The sequence below is a fragment of the Triturus cristatus genome, chromosome 7 (assembly GCF_964204655.1).
Source record: "Triturus cristatus chromosome 7, aTriCri1.1, whole genome shotgun sequence".
Taxonomy (NCBI): Eukaryota; Metazoa; Chordata; class Amphibia; order Caudata; family Salamandridae; genus Triturus; species Triturus cristatus.
Genome location: NC_140590.1, coordinates 1,120,566,557 through 1,120,592,413, shown reverse-complemented (window position 1 = coordinate 1,120,592,413; position 25,857 = coordinate 1,120,566,557). Strand labels below are relative to the sequence as shown.

Genomic DNA, 25,857 nt, shown 5'->3' with positions numbered 1-25,857 from the left:
ATGCAAAATGGGAGAAACATGGAGAAATGAAAACATTTCTTCTCGTTAAACCTGCCTTGAGGAGGTGCAGAATTTGGGTGAAAATCCCTGTCTATAATTCTTTGTAGATAGGGATTTGAGGCAAAAAAATACAGGTGGTTGCGTGGGAATGCCCATGCGCCACCCATGACACACACCCTTGACCTAAATAAATGCAAGACAGCCCATTGCTAAGCTCTGTGTTACTGTAGGTTACAATTCAACAAAAATCGGTCTTTGCGTTAGATTGCAGATACCACCTGAATGATTTGCTTGGAGTTTGCGCTACAAAAGTAACACAAGCCTGATGCCAAGTGTTTGTACATCTGGGCCTTAATTGGGAAATACATTTCAGGTTCCTTTAACAAGTAGAAGATTATGGTAGTGTTCACGACCCAGGTAGAGGATGGGCCACTGGGATCTTCATTTAAGACTTCATTTAGAGTTGGATGGTGTAGAAAAGGGAGAGAGAGTGGTATATATACTGGAGAGGAATAGACATAAAGTGAGAGACCAAGGGGCTTGTTCAGGATTTGGCAGAGCAGGAGCCTCCCCATAAATCAGCAGGGCGACCATCCCTCCACACATGCCATTCCTCTGCTTCATTTAGAGATGGGGTGATGTTAGGTTTCAGGGAGTGGCGCCTTTGGAGACTCTGCTTTTTGAAACTTTTGACCTGGCAATCCAGTGCCAAAGAGCTACTGGGTCATCAGTAGTCTTAAATCCTCCATACTTAGACATATATTTTTCTTGCATCATTCAGGAATAAAAGCGCATTGGTCTCTTGTGACATAAATTCCTCTTTGCCTCAAGGCCATTGATTTTTCATTTGGTTTAAAGAGCCTTGCTTTGTGTATTTTTTAAAATCTTGTTCACCTGAAAAAGGCTTCCACTATTTGTAATTTCTGAATCTGTCTCTGTGCCTTTTCCATAACCGGCTATGACTGTGTAAGGGCTTTTCTCTTTGAAATCCTGTACTTCTAATTAATGTTCTCTCTTCTTTTCAGGGAGGAATTGCAGGAATAGCTGGAGGTCTTGTGGTAAAGTTCACTTTATTGTTTGAACCAATTTATGATGACGTTTACTGTTTGCCTGCACAGACAGAATCACTTTATAAATGTTTAAATCTTCTCAGTAAGGCTTTCTGATAAAAATGCACTTCCTCTCCTGGGCACATTTGTGTTTCATTAAGTGTTAGGTATTCATCACAGGCCGGATTTACTAACCTTTCATGCAGAGCAGTGTGGCTGCATTGACTGAAAGAGGAGAACAGAAGAGCACCATGTATACTGAGATATGGCAGTGTTCTCCTCTCACCCCACACTGGCTCACTTTGGACTGCCATCCGTCAAAGCTCACACCCTTGCATCACAGTGCAAGGGGGTTCTGTCAAGCACAGTTTATGTACTGGAAAGGGACCCTTCCAGTACAAAAACCATGCTGTAATACTGTTCCAGCTTCCTATGTGTGCTGTACGGTGCAGAATACTTGCAGAGTGGTAATAATGTCTGTTCCTGTGACTTTCACGCAGGCCTAGAAGACGCATAAAGTTTTGGCACAAATACTTGTCTACAAATGTTAGTACGAAAGGAGCTGTGTCAAAACTCATAGACGGTTGCATGGGAATTCCAATGTACCACCCATGGTAAATCCTCTTGATGCAAAGAAGCACAACGTGTAATTTTAGGCAACATTCCAATGCAAATCATTATTTGAGTTGGAAAGTAAAGTATAGCACAATACTTTGTGCTGAGTTTGTCTCACTTTTGTGTGACTAAATCTGGGCTGTATACCTAACATGTAACAACAAAAAGATCTGAGAACCCACATCATATTTTTTAACGTTGATGTTTGTGAATCAGGCTTCCCTTAATAATTATGTACTCATATTTGGGGAAAATGCACATGAATTTGCTGAAAGATTGTGATTCATTCTTTTACCATTAACTGGGAAATTAATCAGTTACAAAGTACACTCCCCAGATACAACGTCCTAATCTGTGAATGTTTATTTAATGATGTCTTCTCCAGTGCTATCTAGACTACTGGTGTAATGTACCCATCACTAGCTGTTGAATATTTTAGGATATACACCTCATCCCCACCGCTCTGTGCTTTGATACCGCTATTTTTGTGAATGTTTCCGGTTGAAATGTTACTGATGTTCAGTAAATAATTTAATCATTCATCGTTTAATAGAGCGCTAATGTGTTGTTTTTCAGACACTTGCAGGCACTTTTATATGCAAACCTTAACTTAAAAACCAAATGCCATGCTCATGAGCTCACCCTAAATAAGAAAGATGTAATTTCAATGGTGGTAAACCACAGTATAGATGAGATTACATGTCACTTGTCCACCCCCCACACTCTGACAGGAGCAACTATGAATGAAAAATCATTTATTGATTTGATTATATGTTATTTAATTACATTTTGTTTGTATGAGATGTTATTTATTGACATAAATATTGTGGATTCATACGCATTGTTAGTGGTGTGCATGTTATTGTTTGTATGACTATTCTGTTAGTTATGGGTTGTGGCCATGACAATACCTGCACTTTAACCTTTCTATGTTTCAATGATTTTCTTGGGAAAATATATAACATCTAATCTTTTTGGGAGGGTACAACTCCCCCTCTCCCACCTCATTTGTTTTAACCCTCTCCATCTTTCTACCTATAATCGAGGAATGTGTGTGTGTGTGTGTGCATGTATATATATACATATATGTATATATATGAATATATATATGCAAAGAATGTAAAAATTAAAGGTTAAAGCTTAGTTACAGTTAAGAAAACTATATTTAACCTTTCTTTTCTATGTTCCAATGTTTTTGCAGTTTAACTTTTGTTTGTATAGAAACAAAAGATTAAAGACAGTTTTCTTAACTGTAACTAAGCTTTAACCTTTGAGATATACATATATATATATATAAATATATATATATATATATATATATATAAATATATATATATATATATATATATATATATATATATATACATATTTATATATTCACTTAAAAAACCATAGGTTTCACACACATTATAGTTGGGAATTAGCATTTAAAAAACCTTGCAAATTCACTGAAAAAACTATAGGTTTCACACAGGTTATAGTTAGGTGGACATTTCCCTCGTAAAAATTCCCCCGTTATAGTTAGTTCAGATAACTGTAATTCGCACGCCCGCAATCCACTGCTGATGACGCCAGATATTATATCACTGTATTTAGACACTTATTTACCCATGTCTTCTTCCATTAATCTTTAGCTATACATATATTACAAATATTTATTTTTCAGAAAGACACATTTGTCATCAGTGATGTAATATCTGACGTCATCAGCAGTGGATTGCGGGCGTGCGAGTTATAGTTATCTGAACTAACTATAACGGGGGAATTTCATTGGTTTTTTACGAGGGAAATGTCCACCTAACTATAACCTGTGTGAAACCTATGGTTTTTTAAGTGAATTTGCAAGGTTTTTTAAATGCTAATTCCTAACTATAACGTGTGTGAAACCTATGGTTTTTTAAGTGAATATATATATATATATATATATATATATATATATATATATATATATATATATATATCAAAGGTTAAAGCTTAGTTACAGTTGAGAAAACTGTATTTAATCTTTTGTTTCTATACAAACAAAAGTTAAACTGCAAGAACATTGGAACATAGAAAAGAAAGGTTAAATATAGTTTTCTTAACTGTAACTAAGCTTTAACCTTTGATTTTTACATTCTTTGCATATATATATTCATATATATACATATATGTATATATATACATGCACACACACACACACATTCCTCGATTATAGGTAGAAAGATGGAGAGGGTTAAAACAAATGAGGTGGGAGAGGGGGAGCTGTACCCTCCCAAAAAGATTAGATGTTATATATTTTCCCAAGAAAATCATTGAAACATAGAAAGGTTAAAGTGCAGGTATTGTCATGGCCACAACCCATAACTATATATATATTCATGTATATATGTATATATATATATATACCCAGAGATAGAGAGAGAGAGAGAGAGTAAAGCAACACTGCCACATGATATTAGTTCTGTCTGTTTAAACACATAGGGTTTGCCCCTACAGATATTATATGGTGTGAATATACCTGCAAGTTGGTAGAATGTTTTGGGCAGCATCATTGCAGGAAAGCTTAGGGGCTTGGATGCAATATTTCAATGGTGTTAGGATCCTTCTTTAGAATCTCTACCAGTTTAGCTCCATGGAGAAGGAAGACATGAGCATCATTAAAAATACAAGTATACATCCCAACATTTCGTGTTGACATTTACATTGTCATCATTTTGTAAAAATGTCCTTTAAACCTTCTAATTCTATTGTCTTTGTCCATTATTGTTCTAAACTTGCCTGGTTCTAATGCTGAAAATGCTATTCATATGCAGTTTCATATTTCTGTGTGGTGAGGTGAAAGGTTTCCCTCTTTAATTGTTTCTTGTTTCTTTCCTGAAGGGAGGCATTCTTAATGCAGCAGGAGGCCTTGTGGTAAGATCAGTCTCTAATTTAAAAAATAATTTGTCACAAACTCTCTCATTTATATGCGTTGCAACACCTCCGAGTACTAGCCCTCCTTGAACCCCTCTACACACATGCATCCACACACACACACGCACACTATGTACAGTTGAATAATTGGTTTAAAACAATTTTACATGGTAAGAAATATACCTCTGCAATTATTATTAAGAAAGTGAGGAATATCGACCACCTGCTGCGAAGTCTCTCCAATATTGTCCATTCTGTACAATGAGTTTTAAACTCAACTCTAGTGGTTAAGGCCTCAATTAGAGTTCGGCGGCCAGGCTACTGCTTCACAAATGTGACTAATGTCTTGTCCACCCTATTACAAGTACTTTATATCCAAAGGCACGTGTAATAAGAGGAAAGGATATCTGTCACATATCTGTCACATTTGATTGATTTATTTATGCGTTTTTATATAGCTCAAACTTTACCCGAAGGTGTCAGAGTGCTTTACAATAGAATCAGTTACATTATATAAGGACTTCAGAGTACTCGAATAACATAAAATATACGAAACAAAAAAATCCAAACTCACGTAATAATGGTAGTAAGTACAAATGTCTACTACAGTTACATATATGCAAGATTCAAATTCACCCATGATTACATTTTAAGAAGAGTTGAAGCGATTAGGGTTGGACAAATATATATCACATTTTTACAGAGCATGATCTGCCCATTGCTGGAGTTCTTGAAGGGCACATTCAGGCAGGTCTTTAGGGGCTGTTGCACTCATGGGCTGCATTCCTGGAGGAATCCTAGAGCTGGTGAAGTTCAGATGTCTTTCACAACCGTAGTCCCGTTTGCCAAAACCTCTCCAAGGCAGCAGCAGAGATGCCCGGGGGCCTGTAGAGTGTCGATGGGGGTACAGAAGTTTGCTTCAGTTTTGCTGAACCCAGCACATAGACTGGGGTTTGAGATGTGGGAGGGGTAGCGTCAGAGTGGTTTGGGTCGCAGGGATGTCCAAGTTAGAGGGGGCCACCGGCACACCGGCTCACCTTTGGCACTGTGTTGGGGCCTCCATGTCAGCCAAAATAGAGTCCTTGGTACCAGTTGGCTGGGCACAGCAGTGCATTGGCATTGGACCCGGAGTCACAAGGCCAAAGATCAGCAGCAGCCTCCCTAAACACCCGATGGTGCTCAGCAGCCTTCTATGTACTGGTTACTGGGCATGGGGGAGCACATCAGCGGACCCGGGAGCACACGTCAGACAAGCCCAGGCCGGGCCACAAAGCACACCACCCTCCCGCTGGAGTGGGCTTCACCGCCAAGATGGTGGTCTCCTGCATTACCCCTCTCCTTTGTTGTTGTATTGTTCTTGCTGTAATGCCCCATTCCATGATCCTGGGCTCCACTGTCTGCCATGGGAGATCGAGCGATAGTCTCACTCAACTCCGGAACATGCGTGGCTAGATGGAGGGGCTGCATTGTGATCCATGCCAGAACGATGATCCAGAGACCAGGAGATCCTGAAGGGACTGCCTTATCAGTCGGCTATCGTACAGCATGTTCAATGGCATTTGTAATATGGTAGGCAAGATATCGGTCACATTTGTGACAGACTATACCATTTGCCAAATTCTAAATTAGGCCCAAAGTCCTCTGTTATGCGCACATCAATACTGAGAACAAAAGTCTAGAAGTCACATCATTCATTTTGGTGCTTGCATAAGGATTTCATTATTATTTAAAGTCAATTATGTAAAGTGCATTAAACTGCATGCTTTTGCAAAACATTGTATTAGTCTCAACCTTTTGCATTACATATTATTCAGTATGGGCATTCTGCTTGTGAGGGAATAATTAAACAGACAATAATGTGGTCATTTTGGTCCAGTCTTAGCACTTTTATTAAGACTTAAATTTAGAAAACACAACCCTTAACTTTTCTTATTACATTACACATTCATGTAAAAGTGTGTGATGGTCAGAATCGGCGAATTCATCAAGGTCTCGAATATACATTTGTATGTTTATGCTTACGAGTTGCCTTCATATCCTGACATTTAAACATGCCCCTTTCAGAAATGTATTTGCAGTCCTATGTTGAGCATGGGTGTGTAATACATTCCTCTTCATTGAAAACTCACCTTTGTTCTTTGCAAAATGTGAATTTACGTTCAGAAAAGAAGTTGTTTACAGATAATATAATGTCAGTGTAGCAAATCTGCTCCCATGTAGTCGGACCATAGAATGTTAGCCCTGCTTCATGAGCCTGCGACTGAAAAGTCTCACGATGAATCACCTGCATAAACTTTCACATATAAAGAATAGTTACAACTTTTCATGAGGAACAGTGGTTTTCAATCAGAAATCTCCTAATGGGAACGTGCCTGACAAACGTTTGTGAGTACTCACAACGCTTCAAGGACATTCATTTGGTAGAAATCCCTTGGCCTTGATTAACCATAACATTTCTTATTGAGCAGAGTTATTCCTACAGGACATTCTGCCTCATTGGAGGAATTTAAGTATGTGCAACCCCATGCGTGAGCACAAGTGAATATTTTTACTCATAAATGACAGTTTGTCCGCATTCAAGTGTCACATTCACAGAAATACCTGATCCTCCAATACAGGCCTCCATAACGGGGCCAAGATCATAGAGAGAGGTAAATACCACTGCTGAATATATAGAAACCCCACTCTTGTCATTTACATGGTATCTATCTCCTGATAGGTTTCGCAATTTGTCACTCTCACTTTGTCAATGCTGATATGTTACTTGCAAAGGGTGGCGTTTGAACTTTAGCAGGTGGATGCAACTTTGATTTAAAATATGTTCATAGATCAGTGGAATATGCATTCTGCTCTGATGGAAATTAAATGGTGCAAAAATCTGCAAACAAAGACTGCTTTCATTATGTCATTCGATTTCTTCCTGCACATTCACAGTAACCAAATTTACTACAAATGGCAAAATTTCCTAACAACATGTAATCATGCAATGTGGCATAATAGTTCACATTTGATTACAAAAAATGACATGAAATTTTGCTAATTATGCCAGTGCAAAAAACATTTCCATCTGAGCCTTGAGAGGTGGTCATCCTTCATGTTTTGGAGTGAGCAACATTCTTCTCTGCTAAAATTGTTTTCCGGTCATTTTTCTGTGGTAATTAATAGAGCAGTGTTAATCACAGTGAAACAAATGCTCATTGCTACATATGATTCTCACAGGACAGACCACCCTACAGCACTTAATGAAATTTTGCAACGCAGGTTTTGTTCTCCCTTCTAATTCAGACTTTTTTACCTCCTCCAGGGTGGTGCGGAACATTTGGTCACCGGAATCGTGGTACAAATTTAAATCATATTCTATAGGTGCATTAGGGATTATTTTGAAGAAATTATATTTCCATGCTTGGGTTGTATTTGACCATATCTGTTGCATGTTTTGAAGTGTGTCACAATCTACCCTGCCACTACTGTTCTTCATCATAAATACAATAACTGCAATGTTGACTCTACTGCAACACAACATGCATGTGTGGGCCCATAAGATACCAAATTCCAGTGGTGCAGAAAGGGTGCCATGGGCCCACATGCAAGGGTTGAAAACAAACCCCAAAATCTCAATTGTTTAGTAAAAACAGCCATGTCTGAGATGCATTGGGCCCCTTAAGCCACTGCAACTGCTGTCCCATTGATGTCTATTCCTCTGCCAAAGTCCCTCCCACACCGATTCCCGATAGCAGACATTACAGTGTATCAGCCAGCTGCTCAGTTATTCTTTATTTTGTCTTGCAGGGCGGTGCTGCTAATGTGTTAGGTGGAGTTGCGGTAAGCATTACCTTGAATGAGCACAGGCGAGGGAGCCTGCAAGAAACAGATAGCCCCATTTGATTGATTCTGACTGATAATGCAATCATGTTTTACAATATTCCACCCCCTCCTCCCAGTATTGCTGTTTTCTCTTTTCCCTGCAGAATAGTCCGTTACACCTCACCAATATAAACATCATATTTAGATTTATGTCACAATCTATGCTGCTGCTACTGTTCACAATTTTCAGTATCCTTTGGACCTGCTGCCAGGGGCGGAGCTTTGGGGGGAGGAGGGGGGTGTATTTGTAGTATATAATTGGGTATAGAGGCTTTCAGTCTGGTATGGTGAAGTCACTGTCAAATTTAAGCCTGGATCTTTACATGCCCACACTGACAAGCACACACTGACATTCTCCCTCTCTCTGTCTCTAGTCTCTGCCCTAAAACTTGGTTAGTTTGAAAACTATTGTGTTTTAAGTACGTCTAACAATCCTCTCTTTCCATTGGCTCTTAAGCCCCCCTGTTCTGCTTCTCATAATGTATTTTAACAAGATATGCCAGCATGATTGTTGGGAAATCTGAAGGTACCCCCCTCAACCTTACTGTCTGCTGCACCTTTGATAGGTATGTCACTGCTAAAGTCCCGCCAACATATATTGCCTGCAGAAGACTTAACAATGTGTCTCATTCCCTGCTAACCTGATGTGTATTTGTTCCCCAGGGCGGTATTGGAAATGCACTAACCGGACTTGTGGTAAGCTTTAGCTCTGATTCTATATCGTTGAAGTGTGAAGGGGAACTCCTGCTGAAAACTGTTGGTCTCACATATGGATTGCTTTTGATCTATAAATGAATCATATTTTATAGTATTACACCTTCCTCTCTACTAATGCTGTCCTCTATTTGTCCTCTAGAAAGGTGTTACGAACATAGGAGCCGGAGCTACAGTAAGGAAAATATATATACATCTATATCATATAAATTATACATTTATATTACTCATGTCTTTTCATTGTACAAAAATTATGAGTAGGGGCTGTTGATAGCATATTTCCATTGAGATAGGGCTTCACGACTCTTGGTTGTTACATGACATTTTATCCACTAGTTTTAGAAGATGTCACCATCCCTTTTACAAAAAATCAGCTCTGTTTGATGACAAGGATAGTGGTTTAAATACAACAGTGTTTGTTTACAAAATTAAAAAGATAAAACTACATTAGTGGTGATTCCTGTGATTTTAGTTAAAGTCAAAGTTTCCGTGTTTCAAGCTCAGGAGTATTGAGACCACTTAATGGCAGATCAATAAGCTACTGCTCAAGTTCATAACTAAAGGTGTGACTATACCGTACATATATATGCACACTGTGTCATCCCATTCCTGTATCTATGTCAATTCTCTGAGTGAGCCAATCAGTTGAAAAGAGTAATACGATATTAAAGGCAGAAGAGCATGGGATAAGAGGTAATTATTTCATACTGGTAGGTGGAGATCACACCTGCTAGTAAGTGATGCAAACAAATGTCTAAAACCAGTTTCCCGGAAAGGGAAATTGCATTGGTGTACCAGTCTTCAGGAAAAAGTGTCCATATGGAGTTTGTGTGATGGAACATCGCATGCCTATACAACTCATGCCTTACCACGCGGTCTTAACCATGACCGTGTCTTTACGACACATGCCTTTACCACGCATGCCTTAACCACGCAATTTTATGGTAAATACATGACTGGTAAAGGGACATGTGTGGTAAAGATCACACTCCTGTCCCTCTCCCCTAATCCCTAAAAATTGCCCCCTACCATCTAATCTATCCATCCCAGGCATATAAACTACCCTGACGTCTATCCTGATCCTTAAAATTCAACCCCCATTCCTCAAAATACTACTCCTACCCCAGCCCCCTTCTTGAGCCCTAAAAACATCCCCACCCTGTTAAACCTTCCCCACCTCCCCCTGCCCCCTGCCCCTTGCCCAACTGCCCCCTCGAACTGTAAACTGCCCCTTTCCTGTCCCCTGGCCTCAGCCCTAAAACCCAGCCACCTAAAAAGTACTCCAAAACCAGCCACCCTCCCTGAGCCCTAAAACCAGTCCTACCACCTAAAACCTACCCCCGCCTGCCCCCTGCACCAGCCCAACGGCCCCCCAGCCTATAAACATTCCCTTTTATGTCCCCTACCCTGAGCCCTAAAACTCATGACCCCCCAGCCCTGAAAACTACCAGACCCCCAAGCCCCCAAAACTATCCTAGCCCCCATAACTACCCCCATCCCCTACAAACTACCACCACCCCAAAACCCCACTTATCTCACCGCCTTGCAATCCTTCCTCTTCCTGCTTCCTGCTCTTCGGCCAGCTAGCCAGCAACTTGACCACGCATATGCGTGGTTAAGGCATATGCGCTGTCAAGGCATATGTGTGGTTAAGGCAAGCATGGTAGGGCTTGCAATGTCAGAACACACGTGGCTGAGGCTGCTGTGTTCCAACTGTTTTTCTCATAAGGACACCCTAGGAAATGTAGCATCACTGTAGGAACATATTTTAAAACAACAATGGATACCACTCACACATCAACTGACAGAGCCATGCAGCCAGGTACAAACCCACTCACATGCCTATACAGCCACTCAGACATCCACTCACACAGTGATACAGTCACACAGCCACTCAGATGACACTTTAGAAATAGTATTACTCATCAGTAGTAGAGAGAGTATAGTAATTTAACGTATAGGGTAGATTAGTATTTATCTTTAAGTTTCAGAAATGTTAACAAAACACTTACACTCACTAGATGATGCCAGCAGTGATGTCATTTGAGATGTCATCAGTGATGTCACTGATCATGTCATGAGTGATGTACTAGGCGAGATCATAAGAAGTGCAGTGCGGGGGCATACGTTATAGTTAGCTCAGGTAACTATAAATGCTGAATATCCATGGTGTTTTGCGTGTAACATCTGAGCCTAAGTATAAAGTCCCAGTAACTTTTTTCTTTTACTGAATTTCTAAGGTTTTTTAAATTCTATTTTCTAACTATAACAACACTGTAATCTTTGATTTTATAAGTGAATTTTGAAGCATTGTTAAATTTTATTTCCTATCCATAATGTCCCTGTAAACATTGTTTTTCAAATGAATTTCAAAGGTTTAAAAAAAAATGTATTTCCTAACAGTATCCTGTAACATTTGAGAGTATGTGTGTGTGAGTGGCTGTATAGGTCGGTGATTAGGTATGTGATGGCTGTATGGGTCTGTGGCACATGGTTGATGGGATTAAATGCAGGAGTTAGAAGAGATTAATTATGATTAGGTTGCAGAGGTATGACTTTCAGCAGAAGGAGGGAAGATTGTGATCGTGTAAATGAGTTGGGAGAAATTTGATGAAATAGAGAATAGTCAAACATGCATTTGTCATAGTAGGTTGTCCTGAGACAGAGGAGGCATGCAGAGCCTGGAAGGGATGAAGGGAGACATTTGAAAGAGAGAATAAAAAAGGAGAGGCGGCAAACAGAATTTTAATCAAAGGAAGTTTTTAAATGCCGGATTCAAGGACTGTAGTGAATATTTTTGAGACAGCATGCTGTTTGAGGATGCAAGGATGTATAAAGAAGCAACATTATGTACTTGTGAAGATTGTGCTATATCAGAAATTTTTAATAGGTACTAGAAGCAGATACAACCATCTCTTTGTTGCTACACTACTGCTAGACAAATGATCCAGCCAGGTCAGTTTATGAGCTCAAGGGCTGAAATTGAAAAGTGAAAGATAATGGCTGGATGCATATTTCGAGAAAATACCTTGGAAATAATGTACACATTGAAAAAGACATCCTGCCTTTCATCCACAGGTTCGAATCAGAGTATTAATTATACAGCAGAGTTGGATACATTTAAATACCTCTGATTTGCATTGGCACGAGATGGAAGATGAGAATAGCTTCCCAAGGAGTGGAAGTGTATTACCTGCATTACAATGGCTGGAGGGCAGGGAATGCAAATACTGGTATGAGTGAGGGGGCGATGAAACGGCTCCCTTTACAAATTTAATGAACACTTTTGTTAGCAAATGGCTGCTGGTTAAACTTCTGAAGCACTGTCCTTTTTGAAGATGCTGTAGGTGAGTAGGGGTGGAGCTGCAGGTTGAATGGGGCCCTGAAGGTGAACTCGGACAAAACGGAGGTCCTCATCCTCGGCCCCACCCCCTCAGCCTGGGACGACTCCTGGTGGCTGACCGCACTGGGAGCAGAACCAAGACCCACCGACCAGGCACGCAACCTGGGGTTTATCCTCGACTCAACACTCTCCATGGCCAAGCAAGTCAACGCCGTCTCATCCTCCTGCTTCAACACCCTCTGCATGCTCTGCAAGATCTACATGTGGATCCCCACCGAAACAAGAAGAACGGTCACCCAGGCCCTCGTCAGCAGAAGGCTGGACTACAGAAACGCCCTCTATGCAGGAGCCTCGGATAAACTCCTGAAATGACTACAACGCATACAGAACGCCTCTGCACACCTGATCCTCGACATCCCTCGCCACTTCCACATTGCACCCCAGCTGATAGACCTGCACTGGCTTCCTGTTAACAAGAGGATCACCTTCAAGCTCCTCACCCACGCACACAAGGCACTCCACAACACCTGACCAGCACACCTCAAGAGACGACTCACCTTCTACACCCCTAACCGCCAGCCCCGCTCCGCCGACCTCGCCCTCACCACCGTCCCCCGCATCCAAAGAGCGACCACCAGCGGCAGATCATTCTCCCACCTCGCTGCCAAAACCTGGAACACCCTCCCCATCCTCCTACGGCAGACCCAGGACCTACTAACCTTCAGGAGGCTACTCAAGACCTGGCTATTCGAGCAGTAGCATCACCCCTCCCCCCAGCATCTCAAGGGTGAGTAGTGCAATTTACATATTTCTTGATTTATTGATTAGGTGAAACCAAGCATTTGTCTACCTTTAGTTTGTTTTACATTTGTTTATTCACATTTTTGCACACACAATGATAACATACATATTGATCAATGTCAGTAGGTGACCTGCATGTGATACAACTTTACAACAACAGAACAACTAACTTACAGGACAGAAAGTCGAAGAAGAGATCGAGCCAGCGAGTTTTATTGCACTTTACATTATACATGTCTATACGATTATGCTTTTACACATTTTGCTTTATTTAACTACCACAACAAAAGCAACATTTGTGTATTTTGCTATTTAGGACCTTTTGTGTAGAGTAATGTTAATTTAGGTACTTGACTCCACCATATCAGGACCAGTACTATCAGTATCTTCAGTTTGTTATGTGCATATCCATTCCAGGATTGGACCCAATATATCTTTTGGCCTTGAGGCAGGGGGCATAAGTTCCCAATATAGGGCATGTTGGGTCTGGCAGTAGGCAATGTCCTGCAACCAGGCTTTAATCGATGGTGCCTTGGTCTTCCCCCAGTGCATAGCCACTCGTCTCCTTGCCAGGAGTAGGAGCATTACATGTAGTTTCTGTGTGCTCACCGGAGTATATTTCACGTATCCCAGTAAGCCTGTGAAAGGTGTAGGGTCTATTAGAGTTCCTACTGATTCCCCAATCATGCCGTAGATATCAACCCAGTATTTTGCTACAGGTGGGCAACTCCAGGCCAGATGCAGAAAAGACACCGGCTCAGCCCTGCATCTCCAACAGCTAGCATCAGGCCTAAGTCCCATGCAGTTTAGCTCCATCGGTGTCCTACAGAATCTATGTAGGAACTTAAAATTTATTAGCTTTAGCCTGTAATTGAGAGAGAGCACATGTAGTTGGGAGCAGCAGAACTTCCACTGCTCTTCTGAGTTTGGAGGATTTATTTCAATGTTCCATTCCATCAGTGCTTTTGGAAACAGTACCAGAGCAGTGTTGTGCATGTTGCTATAAAATCTTGTGATAAATTTGAGTGGAGTTGGGCCAGTCAGCAAATGTTCAAGTGCATGTAGCTTAGGTGGGGGCCTTAGGAAGGTGGTGTTTGCTTGTTGGCAGGCCTTGTATATTAGATGATATAGAAATAACTATTCTTGTTTTGCCAGTAAGGGGCGAAATGTATTCTCAGGATATAGATCTGCAAATGTGTGTTTATCCCTAGCCCACACCCCAGCACCACACTTACTGGTCCTCCACTGGGGGGATACATCGGTTATGCACCACCGGTATAAAGGGTGCATATAGGACCTCTAATTTGGCTCTGTTTCCCAGACCTTCCCAGACCCATCTTAGTGACTCAACTGTGTCAATCTAATTATGTGGTCTTCTATATGGCTGGCATATAGCAACTGATAGTGGCGTGGGTGCAGCTTTATCTTGCTCAACTGCAAAATTAGGCTGAAACGGTACAGGGTGGACCCAATAATGGAGGAACTGAGCTTGGGCGCACTATGTATATGACGGAATGGTTGATGCCTTCAGACCTCCCTGTGTCAGGGGAAGCATCAGTAGTTCACATGAGACCCAAGCTTGTTTTCCAACTCAGATCAATGACGTTAATAGGGACTAAAGTGTCTTGAAGAAAGCCTGTGTTAGTGTAAGTGGAATATTTATAAATAGATATAAAAATGTAGGCAAAATAACAATTTTAGCTATTGCTATACGGCCGGCCAAAGACAAAGGTAGTCTATTCCAAGTAACTCTCTTGCCCTCTAGCCATGTCACTGCCCTGCCATAGTTCATGACACACTGTTCTTGAATATCGCTGCTCAGCCATATTCCCAAATATCAAACAGGTCCTTCAGCCCATTTCAGAGGGTACTCCATTTGACAGGGCTTGGTGTTTCTCGTGAGTGTGAATAGAACCGACTTTGTCCAATTTATTTGTATACCTGCTAGTCCCCCAAATTTTAGGATTTTCCACAGCACTGGGTTTAAATTGTCTGCAGGTCAATAATAAACATTGTGATATCATCTGAGTATAGTGATACGATGATTCCCCTGGTGGAGAAACCCAGTCCCCTGTCCTCGTGGTGCTGCGTCAATCTAGCAGCTAATTGCTCCATAGCGGTTGCAAACAACAGGGGGGACAAGGGGCAGCCCTGTTGTGTACCTCGGGTGATTGGTATCTTCGAAGAGACCAATCCATTTAATCTAAGTCTAGCAGAGGGACTTGTATACAGTAATTTGATCTGGTTAATGTATGTTGGGCTAAATCCTAATCTTGCTAATATAGTAAAAATATATTGCCACTCTAGCGAGTCAAAGGCCTTGGTGGCATCTAAAAGCACCACCAAGGCTTGTGTTTGGGGATTTAAATAATGCAGTACTGAGAAAAAGGTGCGTAGATTGTGTTCTGTAGCTCTACCTGGGATGAAGCCCGATTGATCGGGACTGAAGATCCAGGGAGGTAGGGGCTGCATTCTGTTTGCCAATAATTTAGCATACATTTTGGTATTGGTATTAATTAAAGATAGAGGGTGATATGAGGCTCTTTCATTGGGCTGTTTCCTTGGCTTGAGTAGTAATAATATGATTGCTTCTCTAATTGTGGGGGGTAGAATCCCAGTTTCCTGCACTTGTCCTTACAGCGTCAGGAGCTGGGGGGCTAACAGGTCTACGTAGCTTTTATAGAATGCAGCTGTGAGGCTGTCCGACCCCGGGGCTTTATCCGAGGGCAGGCTGTTTATTACTTGTTTTACATCTTGTACAGTGTAAGGCTCATCCAGGTAGGCCCAGTGCCGCTTGCTCAACCACAGAAGCTCAATCGAATCTAAATAGGTCAGCACCTCCACCGGTATTGTACGTGAGGAGGAGGAATATAATGTGGTGTCGAATTTTGTAACTTGGTCTCAAATTTTTGCGGGCCTCTGACCTCATTGTGGTTATCATCCAGTATCTCGGATATGAACATAGCATTACCAGGTGGGCACAGCATATGAGCTAGAGTTTTACTGGGTCTGTCTCCCTCGCCATATCATCTAGCCTGTGCATATTTCCCCCAAAATTTCACCTCTCTGGGTGCCTCCGCTTCGTATTCAGAAATTAGCTCCCTAATGTCTCTCAGGAGTTTTAGTTCTCCCGTTCTGTAATACTGTAGTTCCAGCATTCTTATGTTAGATTCTAGTTTTTGGATGGTCAGCCTAATTGATTTCAATATCCCAGCCTGTCTGGAAATACACTGCCCTCTTATAACCGCTTGAAGGCCTCCCATAAAGGAGCTTGGAATTGCACCGTTCCTGCGTTTGTGTCGAAATAATCTTCTATATCCCCTATGATTTGTTCCCTGAAGATGGTATCAGTTAGCGCATGAGAAGGGAATCTCCAATTATTAACCTTAGGGAGACCCTCGCTCATGGTCAGTCTCAACAAGACAGGAGCGTGATCCGACAAGGTTCGGGATAGGTGTCTGACCTCTGTCGTCCAAGCTGCTATGTCTGGTGACACCAACCAGTAGTCTAAGCATGACCAGGCATTATGATGTGCTGATATACATGTGCCCTTAGATGTATCCGGATGCCTGTGTCTCTAAATATCTAATAAATGTCCCTCTGTTATTATGGCGTTAAGTGTCTCGTTAGATCTTGGGTGTAGTCGGCGAGCCCCTCCCCTCCTGTCCATATGGTTATCTATTAGAGCGTTGAAGTCTCTGCCCCATATGACTGTGTCATGTCCTACCAGGGTGATTTTAGCCCACACAGTTTGAAAGAAATCTGGCGAGGCAACATTTGGGCCATATATAGCAGTGAGTGTAACTTTTGTCACACGTAGCCTCCCACCGAGGACCACATATCTGCCCTCTGGGTCTGTATGTGTCCAATATTTGCCAAGTCGGATCAATATGGACATCCCTCTAGCAAAGTTAGAATAGATAGAAGAGTTGATTGAGCTCCAGCACTTGTTATTTAGCTTAGTTTGCGTAATGCTGCTTAAGTGCGTTTCTTGTATAAAGCATATCTATGTTGTGTCTTGTCAAGTAAGCGGGTACCAGTCTGATTTTACGGTGGTTATTTACTCCTCTGATGTTCCAAGTAAGTAGATTAAGGGTCGTCATGGATGAGCGGCTTTAGCATTAGGTGAAGAATCTAGTGTGCCTATTGTCTCTGGGTAGTTACAATAACGATTCTTGTTGATGTGACCTAGTGGTATATGAAACGGTGAACCCAGTGTAAAATTCAAGCTTGTATTTATCCTCTACTGGATTCCTACTCTAGACTTAATTATCATTTTCTTACTGTCCTGTATAACTTTATTAACATTACCATCCCTACGTCTGCAAACAACAACCCCCCAAACAGGTTGAGTATACGACCCCCCATCTTTTAAACTAAAGTAGGATCCCTAATCAAGGGCCCTGCGAACTTCAATGGGAGATCTCCCTTGAGGTATAGATGCACCAGCGTACAACCCCGCATTGCAGCGGGGTGGCCGCACAGGTGTTTGAGAGCCTACCTGCAATATAACAACGCAAAATGTAAATGGCAGTACCGGCTAGTGGCCGACTATACATTATTCTAACATTTTAGAGATATTTGCAACTGAGCAATAGCAGAATTAGATTTATAGCAAGTTAGTGACAATTTAGCAATACCTGGCGGTGCCAGGCTATACGATTCAGTCATTATCACTAATTCTGACATCAGGTGATGCAGCCATAGCTGCTCTGGTCACTTTCTTCTGGCCCCCAACATGTTTTGCGTACTTCATGGATGATTTTGCGTCTTTAAAATGGTGCACTGAACCCTTGTGCATTATTTTTAGTTTTGCCGGGTACAGAAGAGCATGGGTTATCTCTGCTTATTTCAGGAGACGCTTAACTGCCACAAATTCCCTCCTGGCTGCCTGGACCGCCAGGCTGAAGTCCGGGAACATGGAGATGTTGTTACCCTTGTAATCAACGATGCCTCGTTCTCTGGCTAGGCGCAAGACTGTGTCTCGATCCCAGTAGTTTAGTAACTGTGCCAAAATTGGTCTTGGTGTGGCACCAACCGGTGGGCTACGTCCTAGTGTCCAGTGGGCTCTCTCTACTATAAACATTCCAGAGAGTTCTGTGCCAAATAGGTCTCATAGCAAATGTTTCCATCTTGGAGATCGCCGTAGTTTCCGGAATGCCTATTATACGTAGATTGTTTCGGTGAGATCTCGCTTCAAGATCATCATTCTTGACTCTGATTACATTAAGTAGTTTGTCCATGGAAAGCAGCTGTTCCTTGGCTTCAAGTTGGAATTTGTGCACTTCCATTGCGTGAGTGTCTGATAGGTCTAATTGGGTCTAATGGGAGTCTACTTGTTTCTTGACCTGATCCATTTCCGAGGTAAGAAGATCGAGTTTATTGTCCATTGTTTTTAGGCTAGACTTCATGTCTAAAAGTAGGCATCTAAGGTCCTTGTTTCCACCCACTGCCTCATTCTGAGCACCCTGGTCAGTTTCCGCATCTGTATCCGCATCCAACTGGCGAGTGAGTCTTTTATTTTCAAAGGCTAGCTTTGTTTGCTTGGTATCATGTTTTCTCATGGCGCCAGGATTTTGTAATTCAATTCCCCAATCAGAAAGTCAAAGGAGGAAGGGGAGCAGATCTCAGGCATGTCCACATTGGGCTTAGGACTTCGTGTCGCTCAATTCTGCCCCCTCTCCAGCCCAATATGACTTGACAATTCCTTTACGGGCCCCTGCAGGCAGATCTTGATTTAGGGCCTTCTGTAATACATCACTACTTGTTTCTTTGTTGGCAGTGTTGATGTTTTAAATCCACACTTTGGGTCTATATGACACGTCCTGCTCCCAGCCCCAATATTCACTCCTGTATCTCCACACGCCCGGCGGGGGCAACAGAGTAGCAGTCTATGCACTTCCCCTAGGCGGCACACCCAACAGTCACAATGATCCCGCCCGAGGGGACAACAGCAGCGATTACCGACGGTGAGAGCAGCCTCCTGCCCGGGACGCAGGACGCATGCAGTGCAGCAGCAGTCAAATGCAGCGACTGCTGCGAGCGCGCATCGTCGGTGGAATTCAGTCCCAGGACCTCACTGGCACTCTCAGCAGCTCCTTACTGGACCTCTGATGCAATCTTCGGCTTATTCAGCGCACACAGGTAGGCACCCAGTCCGCATCAGCATTTGGCGAAATCAGGTCGCTACCGCCAGGGCTTTCCGCAGGAGTCACCTCACGTCCCCGGACAGGCCACGTGCCTCCCCAGGGCTCTGCCAGGGTCGGTCAGTTGTTTAGCGGCCAAATTTCAGCAGCAGTCTCCACTCTCCCTTCAGAGGCTCACTCTGCAGACTCAACGTTCCTGCCCGGCGGGGGACCACAGCAGGGCTCGCCGACATTGGGAGCAGCCTTTGTCTGCCACCAAGAAATGTTCACTTATGTAATTGTGTTTATTGATGAAAAAGAGTAATAATATGTTTTAATATTCTATATTTTCATTTTAAAGTGTATTATGAAATGTTTTTTAATATGTCATTAAATGAATGTTTTTAAGTTTAGTAAGTGTTATTTGGGTTTTACATTGTTGCACTCTGTTTCTTGGAAATAAAATTGCACCAGAGGGGCGCATATATATCGATAGATTACATACTTCTTGACCATATTGCCTAGGGATATATACTTTACTTGCATAGTACCCTGCCCTAGGAATTGTACATTTATTGGACAGGGGGCCCTTGTTATTTTTTATGAACATGCAGAGCAACAGCAGTCAAATGCGGCGGCCGCGGTTAACGCGCACAGTCTGGTGGAAAACGGTCCCAGTACCTCTTTGGCACTCTCAGCCGTTCCTTACCGGACTTCCGATGCAGTCTGCAGCCTATTAAACGCACACAGGTAGGTGCCTAGTCCTCATCGGCATTTGGCGATATTAGGCCTCTATCTCTGGGTCTCTCCGCAGCAGTCACTGCTCGTTCTCAGGTAGGCCACACGCCATCCCTGGGCTCCGGCAGGGCCAGTTAGTTGTTAAGCGGCCTTATTTCAATAACAGTTGCAGCTGTCACGGGTGGGCACTCGCCTGCGCCCACCCAGTCATCTTTACAACAGGATATTCATGCCCCGCCTTGGCGTCATAGCGGCAACGCATCTGCCTATTTCTTCTGACTACGTAGGCCGGTCGGGGGTTGCGCTCTGATTACAGACAATTGTGCAGTTGCTCCTCAATTATACGTGCCGCAGCCGGTTCCGGCCTTTGTTGCTGATGTAAGCTTTACATCCAGGGCAGTTTTAGGCTCCCAGTTTATTAGGATTGTGAAGAATTATTTTGCGGCCAGCAGAGACTCTCAAAGAGCGTCCATCTTGCTGCTCGGCCGGCCACGCCCCCAAGCCTTTGTCTACCTTAATTACACTTCAGTGCAGAGCCACCACACCTCTTTGTGCCTCTATTGTGAGCAATCCAGTCTGGAGACTGCCCTACTGTGAGGGGCATCACTACACAAATGCTGGTTCTGAAGCGCAGCCTGGAAGACATTTGAAATGTAAATGTAGTGAAATTTCCCTTTCCTTATCAGGAAAAGTAGCTGCCACAGTCCTCCTGTTTTTGCAGGTATGGGCAATTTTAATGGCAGGAAAATAATTGTGAATTTGCTTCGACGGCATGTAGGTGTGTGTTTGTACAGCATCCTGTGTGAAAGTACGTCTGTACTTCTATTGTTTCTTACAATTTAGCCGCTGGATGGAACCCTCCCACTGCAGTGCGTGTCCTACCTGTCGCTGACAATTCCATTTGCAGTCATGAAGGCAGCCATCCTGAATCTCATTAGGAGGGGCAGTCTGCGTATGCCCATCCTCGTCTCCCGCCTGACCTGTAGTGGAGTTACAGCCTTCAATTCCCCAGAGAGTCTCCTTTTAATCCTACCTCAAAAATCTGAAACTATGTGTATGTTCCGATCTTTCACTTGGTAAACAAGACATCAACACAAAGGCCCTTTTGCTAAAAATAGCTCAAAGCAGAACATTTACAGAATCAGATGAATACATTGTATTAGCACAAACACCCGTGCCATTTGCAGTGGCTACTTTTCTGAAGCCTTCTTAGATCAGGAGGCATGTCATTGGGTTGCGGATTGGGTGCCCAAACCCATGTCCAATCTACAGTTTCAGGACTAATCCCAAAAAGCCAAGTAAGCTTCGGAAGCCAATGAACTGACTAGATTTGAAATTGATGACAATAAAACCTTCTGTGTTCAGTGCCTCAAGGCCATAAAACATCTTGCAAGCGCTGCGGCTACCCACCATTTATTATCTCCAGTATCCTATAATCTCTGCTCTTCTGAAGTGATAGAACGTGACCTGTTTTGTCATACTAAAACGTTTTGCTAAGGCACCAAAGACCATTCAGTCTGTAATGTGCGCTGAATGTAAATGAGTTTCACTATCTCAAATGCACCATTATTATGAGCCCCATGAACCCTCTTAACTTGCACAGTTTGGTGGGGGAGGGGTGAAGTTAGACACTGGACACTGCAGACTGGAGCCTCAGCTGTCAGTGTCTTATGGGAGATGAGCAGGCTCTGCATTCTTAGACAGTCTGAATGAAGTTGGAAGTAAGAAATGTTTCCTGGGCATGAACAAAGTATGGATGTCTGTGGTGCCATCACCAATTTTTTACTAAGGACTCCAAGAAACAAATAACAAAAAAATGATGCCATTCACGGGAGAGAAAGGAGTATATTCATATGCACAGCAAACAGCCTACATGGAAGAATAAAAGGGGTGCATACACGTACAGTAGCCACCCACATGGGCCGCATCTAGCCAGTGTACTTGTTATAAAAAAAACAGCGGAGATGGTGGCCTCTGGGGCACAAAGGAGCCTTAGGAGGAGGCCCCCATTTGCCCCCTCCTTCTAATTTTGCATTGCCACTAACTACCAGGAACTGGCCTGCCCGGAGCGCTATCCTGTTAATTCATGAATCTATTACAAGTTTCACTGCAAAAATGTAAAGAAATGAAGTTATTTATTCCTGACGGGCCCCCGCATCAGACCTAGGGTATATGGGTATTCCTACCCAGCCCCTTCTCTTTTTGTAAGCTCTTTGCTTGAGACTTGGCTAATTACGAGTCCTAAGATGGCTGCCAGCACTTTCTGATGGAAGTGGTGGCACCCAATCAGATCTCTGCACGAGATAGGGGGATTCGCTGAGCGGTCGCTTCCCTAGAGATACAAATTTGGTTTCCTTTCAATTAATCTACTGAACGGATTTACACAAAAAAACAAAAAGGCCCCTTATTGACCAAGAGATACCTTTCTGCCAAAGTTGGTGTAATTCCGTTCAGTGGTTTGGGTTGTAGTCGTGGTCAAAATACCTATTGGAATTAACATGTGAAGTGCACTTTTGTGACCCCTACTTTCTCTCAGCCTCCGCTTGACAGATCACCCCCAAACTTACCATACCCAATGAGAATCACTGGTGGATTTTAAAAACAAATCGTGAATATTCATCAAATGGCACTAAATATATAGGCAAGTCAAAAAGCGCTTTTCTTATGGAAACTAAGGGTCTCATTTTGAGTTTGACTGTAAGGGAACTGCCATTGAACCCGGAAACCCCGCTACCTAGTTGGCGGTCTGCCCCCATATTAAGATGTTGGCGGTTTGTAGAACGAAGGACTGCCAGAGCACTGCTGCCACCACCAGCCATTCATCGTCTGCCTTGCCAGCGGTAGGGTGAAAGCAGCTGTTAGAGGGTGGTTTTGACAAGCTCACCACCATCGGAATTACGAGTTGGTTTTCTGTCGAGCCGACCATGGCAGGAAGACTGCCTGCTTTGAGTTGGCAGAATCGAAGGAATTGGGGTGCATACTCACCCATTTCATTTTCTTCTCTTTAGTCTCCCACACGGCTCCCTTCCTCCAGGGCTCCCTTTCACAGCAGCATCTTCACCCCAAAGAAAATGACCCTGTTGGTGCCGAAGTCCAGGTAAGTCAGTTTTTCAGTATGTATCCATTGACTGGACTGGGCACATATGATCCGGACCACAGCAATAGGAAAGTAGTGGTAGTAGGTATTTTTTCATATGTCATGCATTTGTGTACATTTAACACTTGTGCAACCAAAATATACCCAAATACATCAACACATATGAAAAAATATTCCCTGCCATCAAAAACACAGCTGCTGGCCCAGCAAGAACATCCTGATACGGCGGGCAGGAGACTGCAGCGGTGGCAGTATGGTGGTAAGACAGCCAAACTTATAATCAGGCTCTATGTCCTAACTATAACTACGTACGGATGACCCCCAGTCCCCCAGTAGGTAATACATATAAATACTATAGTACTATATATATATATATATATATATATATATATATATATATATATATATATATTATCTACTAGGCGGTCGCCAGTAGATAGTTATAGTTAGGACCGTGTTTCCAAAGGAAATGTGAAAATTCTATTTTGAATAACTTTGGCGCCGGTTGACGAATCCTCGCAAATTTGTCAAAATAGGTTGGGCGCTCCGCTCCGCTCCTACCCTGAAAGTGTCGGGGTGATTAGTCAAGCGGGGGCTGAGAAAAAAGGGGGGTCCCAAAACGCGTTTTCCCCATGCATTTTTCCGTAGGGACCTTTAGTCCAAGGTACAGCCCGAACGGCTGAACAGAATTACTTGAAATTTGGCAGAGAGGTAGTCCTCAGGTCAGGGATGTGCCTTTTGAATATCTGGAGTCAATCTGTTCAGTAGTTCCTGAGAAAATTTCAGTTAAAAGTACATATATATCTAAAGGCGCGCACCGCGCGCGCACGGTGCGCGCACAGTGACGGGCGCGAGCGCAATTCTGATTGGTTGTTAGATGTCAGTAAACATTCGAATTGGTCGAAATCAGGAAGTGTCGGCCGCCATTTTGTCTCTCGCAGTCTGAGGCAGTGAAAAACAAAGGTGGAGAACGTGAAAAGGGGGCAGGGTGGACAGTTCCTGACCCCCTAGCCTGTGTCAGGGGGTCACTGAAGGACCCCCAAGGGTGAAAAAAACATTTATTTTTTTGACAAAAAGCGCGGGGTACACGCACCGTGCGCGCACGGCACGCACAACGCATTGTGGGTGCTCGGTGCGCGAAGCGCACCGAGCGCCCACAGCGCACGCACAGTGCGCGAAGCGCACACGGTGAAAAACCTGAAAAAAAAATAATAATAATAAATACATAACTTAGCACTTAAAAAACCGTACAAATTCACTTAAAAAACCATAGGTTTCACACACGTTATAGTTAGGAATTAGCATTTAAAAAACCTTGCAAATTCACTTAAAAAACCATAGGTTTCACACATGTTATAGTTAGCTGGACATTTCCCTCGTAAAAAAACAATGAAATTCCCCCGTTATAGTTAGTGCAGGCAACTATAACTCACGCGACCGCAATCCTCTGCTGATGACGTCAGATATTACATCACTGATTACATATGTGTCTTTCTGAAAAATAAATATTTGTAATATATGTATAGCTAAAGATTAATGGAAGAAGACATGGGTAAATAGGTGTCTAAATACAGTGATGTAATATCTGACGTCATCAGCAGAGGATTGCGGTCGCGTGAGTTATAGTTGCCTGCACTAACTATAACGGGGGAATTTCATAGTTTTTTTATGAGGGAAATGTCCAGCTAACTATAACATGTGTGAAACCTATGGTATTTTAAGTGAATATATATATATATTTATATATAGTACCTACTGGCAGTCACCAGTAGGTAGTTTTAATTAGGACCTTGTTGCTATTCAAAAAGCGTTTTTTTTTCCCAAATAACTTTTGCGTCGTTTCACGAAGCTTTGCGAATTTTTCAAAACTAGTGTAGCGTTCCGGTCAGCTCCTGTCTTGAACGTTTTGGGGTGATTCTTCAAGTGGGGGCCGAGAAAAAAGGAGGTCCCAAAACACGTTTTCCCCATGTAAATTTCCATAGGATACTTTAGACAAAGCTAGAGCCCAAACTGCTAAACAGAATTACACCAAATTTGGCGAAAAGTTAGTCCTTCGTTCAGAAAGAGCCCTTTTTGTTAAATGGTGTAGATCCGTTGAGTAGTTGCTGAAAAATTAAAGAAAGAAAACATTTATATATCTGAGCACCGTGGAGGGTTCACGAACCCTCCCAGGCACAAGCTTCTCTCTGATTGGCTGCTAACACTCCAAACCAGGAAGTAGACCTGAGTTACAAGAACACAGTGAAAAAGAAGTTAAAAAAGAAGAAAAGGAAGCAGGGTAGAAACACCCTGACCCCCGAGGACTGCTCAGTGGGTCCCACAAGGACCCCTAGGGCCAAAAATATAGATTTTTTAAATAGTTTCGGCGGAATTGACGTTGGGGGTTGCGAATCCCACTAAACATTTTTTTTAAATGAAGTGCAGACTCCCGTGCTTCATTTTAATGAGGCCCCCAGGCGGGCCATGTCCCGGGGGCAATCCCAGAATGAAAAAGCAACCTCAGTATTTGGACCCTTGCAGAGCAAGCACAGTACTCAATAACTGCCAACTGATCAGTATAGCGAAGATGACCTGTCCGCAGTAGGATCCTGGGCTGCTTGTGGTAGACATTGAGGT

General features: G+C 42.8%; 1 protein-coding gene across 3 annotated transcripts in view; it reads left to right on the top strand.

Moving 5' to 3' along the window:
* Positions 1–25,857, top strand: part of LOC146811194 (uncharacterized) — a 172,658-nt gene that overhangs the window by 30,329 nt on the left and 116,472 nt on the right. For all 3 annotated transcript variants that reach the window (XM_085618232.1, XM_085618233.1, XM_085618231.1), the window contains exons 10-15: positions 1,026–1,058; positions 4,527–4,559; positions 7,864–7,896; positions 8,349–8,381; positions 9,087–9,119; positions 9,280–9,312. In XM_085618232.1, the coding sequence (XP_085474358.1) occupies positions 1,026–1,058; positions 4,527–4,559; positions 7,864–7,896; positions 8,349–8,381; positions 9,087–9,119; positions 9,280–9,312 (198 nt within the window). The remainder of the gene's footprint in view (positions 1–1,025; positions 1,059–4,526; positions 4,560–7,863; positions 7,897–8,348; positions 8,382–9,086; positions 9,120–9,279; positions 9,313–25,857) is intronic.